The following is a 9,590-nucleotide window of genomic DNA, read 5'->3' as shown; positions in this document are numbered from 1 at the left end:
AAAGCATACGAGGAAATGGTTGAGTCTTTTAGGAACCTGATCCCATGAAAAGCATTGTTTTATATTTGATGCAAACTGCACTAGTAAATTAGTGGAATTCTGTCTCTTTCACTACACCACAAGGCTTGTGATATCAATTGTTCTTAAATATATAGGCAGATAGTGAAGATTGGCATCTACTTTTGAAATCAAATATACCTCTCCTCAGTTGAATTCTTGCTCCACAAGTCCACAACCGTAATTTATAGGTAGATAATTGAAAGAATTTATAGGCACCAAATACAAACCGAGAGAGAGAGAGAGAGAGAAGTACGTGTCTTCACTAGACTATCCTTTAAGTAAAGAAATCACCATGTGGGCAGAGCATCTCGTAGCCCTGTGTCCTTATTTCCTTATTTAAAGCCCCATCCTCATTCAATCACATAAAACAAACCAGGAAGAGAGAGAGAGAGAGAGAGAGAGAGAGAGAGAGATGAGGAGCATGAAGGGAGAGGTGGTTCTGAACATCCCTGCAGAGAAGGCATGGGAAATGTACAGAGACAACGATATCATCAGCAAAATAAACCCTCAGATGCTTGCCCGAGCCGAATACATTGAAGGAGATGGCAGCCCTGGAAGTTTGAGGCTTTTCAAGCTCGGCCCTGGTATATATATATATCCATCCATCCCTCTCTCTCAAACCTTGTTTCACCAATTCAAATTCTTCTAATATTCTACCTCTTATATATAAAGAAAATAATGGGGCATAAGTATCCTATAATAAGCATAAATCAAATATATTATTATAGTGATCTACAATAATTAAGCTAGAGTTGCTACAATTAATCATGATACCCCATCTCTGCCCGGCCGACCGGATAGAGTGGTGTTCGATCAGCGTCCAATGGACGTGTTTCAGAACTAATTAATGTCAAGTGAGAGAATTGAGGCATTCGGTCGGTGCCACGGTTGCCAAGACCTTCTGTTGGAATTAAGGCCGGTCGGAGCTCGTTTGACCGAGACTACTCATAGCAGTTTCATCGCAATTCTCGTCCGAACGAGATCGCGACCGGGTGTTAGAATTAAGATGGTCTTGGCCGCAATTTATATATGTTTTCTCTCCCTTTCTAGTTAGCAATACTTACCTCAATTCCTTAATTCAATTCTTGTGTGCATCCATGAAAATATCACCATAATTTTGTGTGATTTGCTGCACGCAGCTGTGAGCAACTACGTGAAAGAATCAACACAGAAGATAGAAAAGGTGGAGATGGGGAAGTCGGTGACATACCATGTGATTGGAGGAGAGCTGCGTGGGCTGTACGATCCATACAAGGTTACCTTCTCCTTTGCTCCCATTGAAGGAAAAGAAAATGAAATGTGCATAGCTGAGTGGAAGGCAGAGTTCGAGCCGCTGACTCCTGCAACGCCTCCGCCGGAAAAGGCGAGGGATGCTGCTCTGGGATTCCTCAAGTGGTTTGACAAGTTTGAGCTAAGCTACTAGTTAATAGCTATATGTTTCTATATGTGATGACATGGTGAATAAGATGATCATTGTGCTTTGTATGTTTATATTCCAGTTATCTGATATTTATGTATGTTAATTAATACAATCTCTATGGTCTGTTAATTAGGGAACATGGATAATGTCTAATTAATTATATTAGATGAGTATTTTTGTCTTTTTACTTTTTGAGATGACAAAAATATTCTTCCAATATAAATAAAATTAGATATTATCCAGTTCAAATGAAGTGAAGATGATCTTAATTTGTTAATTAATTTGTTAATTTGTTAATTAAGATTGTAAGCTTTGTATTCTGCTTACAATATCATACAAATGAGTTTCTTTCTTTTGGACTTTGACGTTGTCAAAATAAGCATAGAGATATGACATGGTATTAAAGCAAAGTGGTTCGAGTCTTGTCTTAATTCCTCACTCATGATCTCATTTTAATTCAATATTTTACGTGTTAGGTCTTACTTATTAAATAGGAGTTTAAGCCATACGTAAGGAGGGTTAGAATATTAATTAAATGATTAAATCAACTATTTTCTATTAGCTTACGCTCTTGGGGTAGTTAGTGATTTAACAAAAATAACTTTTTATTGTAGCGGATTAGTGGTAGTGAAGGGCTCTAGACAGTGGTTGAGTGTGGATCAAATTGGAAGATATGCATGAAATTGAAAAATGGATATGGATCATGATCATCATGTCGAGTCATATTCTAGGGTAAAATACACACCTCTACCAAATAGAGAACTCCTTAGTAAATTAAGTTGTTAAATCATGATCAAAACTTAGAGCTTTTAACATCTTATGATTGTAAACGTTTTTGCGCATGCTCTTTATTAAGAGTCTGTTTGGATTTGCACTGGGAAATAGAGCTTTTGTCTATAGAAAAAGTCTGAAATATCTTTTAAAAGATAGCCTTATTTTCAAGCTTTCCCCAAAAACGTAGTTTTGGACTTTTTTTAGACCAATTTTTTTTTTTTTTTAAGTTTTTTTTACCAAACAACCCATTTTTGCTAGACACAACTTTTGATGTACTAAAAACATTTTTTTTTTTAAGCCAATTAAAGCAATCTCAAACATGCTTTAAGCCTCTTTTCTTACAATACTCTTTACATGATTTTATTAACCAACTGGCTTCACTGCTCATGAGAGTAGAGACAAATTGGAGGAGTTAAAATAATCTAAAATGACTCATTTTTACTTAACTCCAAAGAAAGTAGCATCGCTTTTTATTTTATTTCACGCTGTACATAATGCCACATAATGAATGTGTTGTCACATCATTTAAAAAATTTAAATAATGTGATATAATATATACTATTAGATAAAATAAAATAAAATAAAATATTAACTATAAAATAGTTCATTTTCATTTCATTTGAAATTTAGAGGATCCTTGTTCGATGCTACTGGTGACATTAATATAGTCATTGTAAATGAGATATCCAATGAGAGAAAAACCTCATCTTATGACTTTGTAATGGACATGGTTTATTGGCCATGTAAAGTGCTTGTAACTTTATGACATATTCTCTCTATTGGATTGCATAGACCTATCCTATCAAATCCCTCAATACCTCGTTTCCCCTCTTTTTAATGATGGCTTTAAGACCTCCATTACTTTCAAATGCACTCATGTTTTCCCCTTTTTTTTTTTTTTTTCTCAAGTACTCACGTTTTTAAATTAAAATGTCAGAACTTGCTCCAAGTATATACCAATGAGGATGGTGATCTATATGACTTTAAGGGCACGTTTGTTGGTATACGAAATGGTCATTCTTTTAGGAACAAAATGAGTCTTATTAAAAATATAAGAAGTTAGAATGTAATGATTATTCCTACTATTTTGTTTGGTGACAAAACATAGACGTTCATTATAATTGAATCAAAATTACTAAAATATCCAAGATTTATAAAATTTTTTTAAAAAAATATATATGAAAATTCCATGGGTAACCACCCACAGAATTCATTCAAAAGTTTTTTTTTTTTCATTTGGTTTTAAAAAATAAAATATAGTGGGTTTTTTTTTTTTTTTTTTTTTTTGGGAAAATACCATCTATTCCTCCATGAGTAGCTATTCCTCTACTTAGAGCTCTCACATTGGGTAAGCACAACAGCTTTCGCGCTAGCACGCTCGTCTGTTGCTTGTTCATTAGTGCAACAACTAGGTTATTTTGGCTAACTTTGTAGCAAAAAATACTTAAAAAAAGCTTCACATCAGGCTAGCCATTTTTGGCTAAGGATTTAACTAGCTGCTACAGTACTCAACACATTCACTTGAAATTTCAATTAATATTCAATTGAAGACTACAACAAAGCATTCATTAAATAGATGATAAATTGGGTCAAGCAATTGAGAAAAATACACAATGAATCAACTTTCAATTTAACACTAAATATAAAAGCCCAATCTTTTGTATCAAACTCAATTATAAATACTTATGAACCAAAAGTTTGTGTGGAATTAAATTAACTAATTTAGTTGTCCAATCATAATTAATAGTAATGGGAATACCATGAGAAGTAATCATTTTTTAGCTCCTCTTATGCTGCGTGGCAAGGTGATTGATTATGACAAGCAGGGGCGGAACCAGACATTTAAAGGTGAAGGGACGAAATTTAAAAAAATAAAAAAGTTGGGGATAAAAATTTAATTTTGGGAGAACATTTCATAAAAAATCATAAATTTGAGGGACAATTTCAAAATTTTGAGGGGACAATAGTCCCGCGAGCAAATACACGGTTCTGCCCTGATGACAAGGTATACACGATCATTTGAAGATGGCTGACTATATATCACTGAGGAATGAGGATGGTGATCTATATGACTCTAAGGGTCACTTTTCACAAGATGGATGGTAGGGATTGAGTTTTAGAAGTAATATTCTTTGATTATTGTTGGTCGCAACCTAAGATCTCTATTAAACCCTCTACATTGACCATGATTGGATTAGTAGATAAAATAAACCAATCTTGTAAAAGAGAGTGCAGGAATAAATGGATAAGGATCTTTTGTAATTGGTTGTCTTAATCAGCTAATGTGGTTATATAATTGAGAGAAGGCATTAATGAAACTCACTTGCCCGATTAGGTGAGTTTCGCACCTCGAACTGCCTAGACACCTACTTATGTAAGTGAGCTCCATCGAAACACTCTCTTTTTATGTTTATATATATAAAAATACAAACCACGATGACCAATTTTTCCAATTTTTTCCAATTATGTTTAACACCCTCAATAGTAAATAGATGTTCATAATTAAGTACACGAGTCCCCCAAAATGCAGTGTGCTAAGTCCTCCCATAACATAAAAACCGCATTCGATCACTAGTTTAGAGAGATGCATGGATGAATCATCTTAATCCAATAGAAATTCTTCCCATCATCCCAAAATCATCGAATTATATCTACAACTACTTGGAATGGAAAATATATGATAGACCAATGGTCCAATTCCATCAAAATTGCAATGAGAAAGGCCACCAGCTATATATGTTTGATTTCAACTCCCCTGTACATATTTAGATCTTACCAGCCTTCCCCACGCTACCCCAGGTTCCTCTAGTGTGATTTTAGGCCGGAAGGCGAAACTGCTCAATGTCTGTCGAACCATTCTTGGCGAAGCTTGTTACCAGCATATTCATCATCTTACCTAATTTCGACTTGAACTCAATTGATTTGGGGTCTCCTCCAGGCATCATATTCATCATCTTATCTACTTTTGACTTGAACTCAATTGATTTGGGGTCTCCTCCAGCATTATCCTGAGCTCCTTCATTATCAACAAACCCTACAGGAGCACCCTCCATGTATGCTTTGCACGCAGCCAAAATATCACGTGCTCTCCTGCGAAAATGACTGGCAACAAAGTCCTCAAATTGCTGCAAATCAGAGCCAGATATAGAAAATTTAGTCCATCAGTTCCTCCACGTACGCATATGTATGATAGAAAACCTAATGGTATTATCAGGATGATAAATGCAGCTCACCCCTTAAGATCTAGGGAGAGGGTGAGGTTATGGTTCAAGATTTCATTGGGTCTCACACCCCTTAAGATCTAGGCAGAGGGTGAGGTTATTGTTCAAGACTTTCATTACACACACACATTTGGATATAGAAAAAGCTTGAAAGAGCTTTTTAGAAAGAAAAAAAACCTAATTTTTAAACTTCTCCCAAAACGCAGTTTCAGACTTTTTTTTTGGAGCAAAAACCAAAAGGTGCTCTTTGAAGTTTTTTACCAAACGGACCAATTTTTGCTTGGCACAACCTTTTATGTACTAAAAACACTTTTTTAGCTCCTTAACACAATCTCAAACAGGCTCTAAGCCCAAGTGACCTACAAGAAAGCAACCAAGGCAGGGCAAAGGAACTCCAAATTTATGTAAGTACTACGCTTCAACTCTAATGGTTCAACTGCATGTGCAAGCAAAGCAGTTGATGGATAACCTTGATAAATGAAACTACCATCCAGACAAAGATGGTAGGAATAATCATACCTTTGGTGGCCGCCTCAATGTGTATATCATTGTCTTCAAGGATAGAATAAAAGCATTCTCATTGTACGCAAGCGATCTTCTTTCCCCTTCGGGCCCAATGTATGTTTTTTCATAACCAGGCTCATTAAAGAAGGGCTTTGCGTTCAGAATCAGAGCTTGTATAGAGACCAAAACTTGTAGCATGGTTGATTTATCTGGGATCCACATCTCATTCGGTTTACCAGTCCAGGTGCCCAAAAGACTCAGGCAGACTTTCCCACAATCATACAAATTTGGGTTCAGTCGAAGGCCACCTGAATAGTAGTACACCATCTGAAAGAAAGTACAGGATATTAACTCCCAATTTCTATTATATACAATACAAGATATTAAGATGAAAGTACAGGCATTTCCACCAAATACATACCGGTGGTGAGCTGGGATAAGTATCGGGAAAGAGGCAATCAAAGACAAAAAGGCCATCATGATAAGGAGTGCCCGCAGGTCCAATCATAACAGCCCTCAAAAGTTCCATCCTTGCTTCATAAACTCTAACAAATATTGTGTCTGCAGCAGAAGAAGCAGTGAGAGGCAGGGGAGGTAAAAGAAAGGTAGTCCAGGGAACGACAACTTGCAAAATGAAGAAAACCATTCATATTCTGGTATCATACACTAAACATTAACATTAAAGGGCTTAAGACGTTAATTCTATCCCAAATAAGGACCATGTTTAATGCTTTACAGATATTACAGGCCACATCACATAGAAAAGCTTGATCAGTGATAATGGTCCCAAGATAATCCTGACATGTAAATGCTATAATGGCACAATATTTCCGAATAGAAAGAGTAAGAACTCACCTGGTAAATTCGTCTCTAACATTTTCCACTCATCCTGAATTCTCTTTGCCCAGTTCTTGGGTGCCTATCAACAAAGAGACACATAGCAATTCATATCGGAAACACAGAGAAATTACTTACATACATAAATGTCTGTGTAATTGTTTGTGTTTGTGTTTGTGTTTGTGTTTGTGCTGGTGTTGGCGTTAGAAAGGGACACACACACACAGCATATAGAGAGACCCGGTGCAAAGCGTAAATTTACATCTTTTTTTCTCTTTAAAGTACAATCATAAACCATATCAAATTAAGTCACCTTCCCATCTGAAAAGCCCATGCGGCTATAATGATGATCTGAAAAATCATCCCCAATATTAAATTGCTTGAACTGCAGAACGTCTCCCATTACTGTATCCCTGTTTTCTTCTTCTTTCTCCTTTGAACTTAACTCTGTAGGGATGATTGAACTGCTTGCAGCAGCTGCCTGCATTTTGCTTTCTGGAAGATCTGAAACAATTAAAGTCCTTGTTGAAACTGGTATGTTTACACTTGAATCCGAGTCGTTCAACCAAGGAAGTGACACCTCTATTCCTGGAGGCAAATCCACATTATCAAATTGGGATTGCATCCCTATATAACCATCATCGTACAAGAAATCATCATTGTCATCGTAATCAGAAACATAGTCATCATCTTCATAGGAACCACCATCATCATCACCACCACCACCGTTGGCATTCTCATCATACCCATTATATGTTATATCAGAAGTAGAACTGTTAAGATTGTTTGAATTGATTGATCCTGACGTGGTGCTCTTGAGGGGATCAACACTGTCCAGTGATCCTACAACAGTAGAATTTCCAGGATCACTGGCTGAAGCATCCTGTAGAAAGAACAAAATTACAAAACAGCACAAGTAACACTAAGCAAAAGGAAACCTATCAGCAAAGCACAGAGTTAATTCTGACAATATACCTTGACTTGGTCTTGCCATGTCCCTTCATAGCTTATTTTTGTTTTCCCTTTGCTGTTGTCAACCTAAACAATAAGATTGGTCCATGAGCATGTAGTTGATCAACTTTTGCATCAAATAAGCAAAGAAACTAAGCATGTCCACAGAATTTAAACAACGAATCTGAAAGTCCTCTGCAGTTATCAACTCAGGAGAGGGAAATATACCAACGGCAAAATTGTATTCTGCAAGAACATGAGTATGTGTAAAAGCATACACGATGATGTGCCCATGCATGTCTGTGTGTGCGTGAGTGGGGAGAGTTCCAACATAATAAATATATATTTTTAAAAAAACAGGAAGCAAAATGATAAGTGGAAAACAAGCTGTTTTGGTTTATCAAATTCCTTATCACTACCCTTATTATGGGGGAAAAAATCAATTAACTTTAGAAAAAAGGGTTTTGGAGTAGCAAAGGGCATTTGAATGCTTAGAACTCATCCTTCAAAGGAAACACACCTTAGAGTGGGTTCATTAACATTCACTCTTTCATTTCTTTGAATCAAAAAGGTAAAGAAATTAGCCATTCTGTGCAAAACAGCAGGTCAAAACACCATGTACTCAAGCATGAACATTCGTGCTGGCACAGGAGTGATATTAAACAGTCTTGTAGACCACTAAAAGGATAATCAACTTGCTCTAGAATATTTATTGAATGCCTTCTTGCACCTAACACATAAAACATTTCAAATAACGCTGTTTCTATCCATATAAGCTAAACCTAAGATTATAACACAACGCCTAAAGTCACACATTGTTGTCTATGTACTTCTCAGAATACATGTTGAAATTAAGCATGCTTACTGAGTCTCTCCTGCTCTCAACTCATCTTCAATATGGCTCCATGATAAAATAACAAAAGCACTGTTTGAGGGTTGAGAAAAGGGAAAAAGGTTGGAGTGGGTGAGTAGTAAACCCAACTAAAGTAACACTTTTTACAACTATCCAGAAAATCTATTAGAATCGCCCTTCTCTTGCAAACCAAGCAGCAAAACTTACTCCTAGTTTCCCCTTAACTTTCTCAGGAACCAAACAAAACCTTAGAAATGCATGTGAATTATCAGAATCACCCAAGCAAATTAACGACAAAAAACCATAAGATTTCAAACAATTACAGATCATACCCATCAACCAAACCAAAATCAGCAGCCCCAACAACCAAAATTAACAATCTTAACGAACCCAACAAAGAAAATTAACCCACACCCACTATTCGAAAGCACCAAAGAAAAAATTATATGTCAACCAAACAATCAAATTCCATCGAATTACCAAAAACCCATCAATTAAAAACTCAAAATTAACCAAGAAACGAAAACAAAAAGACTACCTCGCTGTGTTGAAGTTTCTTGGAGATCAAAGTCTGGGGAGTTCCAGCGACGTTACCCTCCACGTCCAGATCCATTTCCCTTATAACACAATTCCGGTGCAACAATTGTAGACAAAGCAAAACAAGAAGAGAGAGATCAAAGTCAGAGAGAGAGAGAGAGACAGAGTTCAGTTGGCGCTGGGTAGGCAAGTCTGCTACCGTACTAGGCAAGGGAACTATTTCGTTTTTGTTTTGTGGAGTAAACTCTTTCTAAAAATGCTACGTGGCAGCCATTCATTCCTTGTGTAAAGTTCTGGGAGAAACATTGTTTGACTTGCTACGTGGACTCACGAGAGTAGTGGAAGTTTTAGGTTATGGTAAAATTGAGTGTGGCTGATTATTTATAAAAGTTCGTGGAAATTTTTTGGCTTTTAAGCCTTTTATGTGTGAAGA

General features: G+C 36.4%; 2 protein-coding genes across 2 annotated transcripts; one reads left to right on the top strand and one right to left on the bottom strand.

Annotated features, from left to right (window-relative positions):
• Nucleotides 1–439: 439 nt before the first annotated feature.
• On the top strand, nucleotides 440–1,612 carry LOC132183166 (major strawberry allergen Fra a 1-E-like). The gene is made up of 2 exons (XM_059596566.1): nucleotides 440–644; nucleotides 1,200–1,612. The coding sequence occupies exons 1-2, from the start codon at nucleotides 473–475 to the stop codon at nucleotides 1,481–1,483; spliced, it is 456 nt and encodes a 151-aa protein (XP_059452549.1). The 5' UTR covers nucleotides 440–472; the 3' UTR covers nucleotides 1,484–1,612.
• Nucleotides 1,613–4,769: 3,157 nt separating this feature from the next.
• Nucleotides 4,770–9,374, bottom strand: LOC132181101 (putative ubiquitin-conjugating enzyme E2 38). The gene is made up of 7 exons (XM_059594167.1): nucleotides 9,159–9,374; nucleotides 7,792–7,854; nucleotides 7,130–7,699; nucleotides 6,835–6,898; nucleotides 6,401–6,540; nucleotides 5,995–6,306; nucleotides 4,770–5,379 (listed from the first exon to the last, which is right to left on the bottom strand). Exons 1-7 carry the CDS (start codon nucleotides 9,231–9,233, stop codon nucleotides 5,071–5,073), a joined length of 1,533 nt encoding a protein of 510 aa, XP_059450150.1. The 5' UTR covers nucleotides 9,234–9,374; the 3' UTR covers nucleotides 4,770–5,070.
• Between the last annotated feature and the right edge of the window lie 216 nt (nucleotides 9,375–9,590).

This window comes from Corylus avellana, chromosome ca5, assembly GCF_901000735.1.
Source record: "Corylus avellana chromosome ca5, CavTom2PMs-1.0".
Taxonomy (NCBI): Eukaryota; Viridiplantae; Streptophyta; class Magnoliopsida; order Fagales; family Betulaceae; genus Corylus; species Corylus avellana.
The sequence above is the reverse complement of the archived record's forward strand: the minus strand, read 5'-3'. Positions and strand labels throughout refer to the sequence as shown.

What these genes read in the sequence shown, in the direction of transcription:
- LOC132181101 (XM_059594167.1), bottom strand. Translation starts at nt 9,233, where the DNA reads ATGGATCTGGACGTGGAGGGTAACGTCGCTGGAACTCCCCAGACTTTG. An exon ending in AGAAACTTCAACACAGCGAG is followed by an intron (nt 7,855 to 9,158) that starts GTAGTCTTTTTG and finishes CTTATTGTTTAG; the next exon opens with GTTGACAACAGCAAAGGGAA. An exon ending in GTTAGAGACGAATTTACCAG is followed by an intron (nt 6,541 to 6,834) that starts GTGAGTTCTTAC and finishes CTTCTGCTGCAG; the next exon opens with ACACAATATTTGTTAGAGTT.
- LOC132183166 (XM_059596566.1), top strand. Translation starts at nt 473, where the DNA reads ATGAGGAGCATGAAGGGAGAGGTGGTTCTGAACATCCCTGCAGAGAAG. An exon ending in GCTTTTCAAGCTCGGCCCTG is followed by an intron (nt 645 to 1,199) that starts GTATATATATAT and finishes TGCTGCACGCAG; the next exon opens with CTGTGAGCAACTACGTGAAA.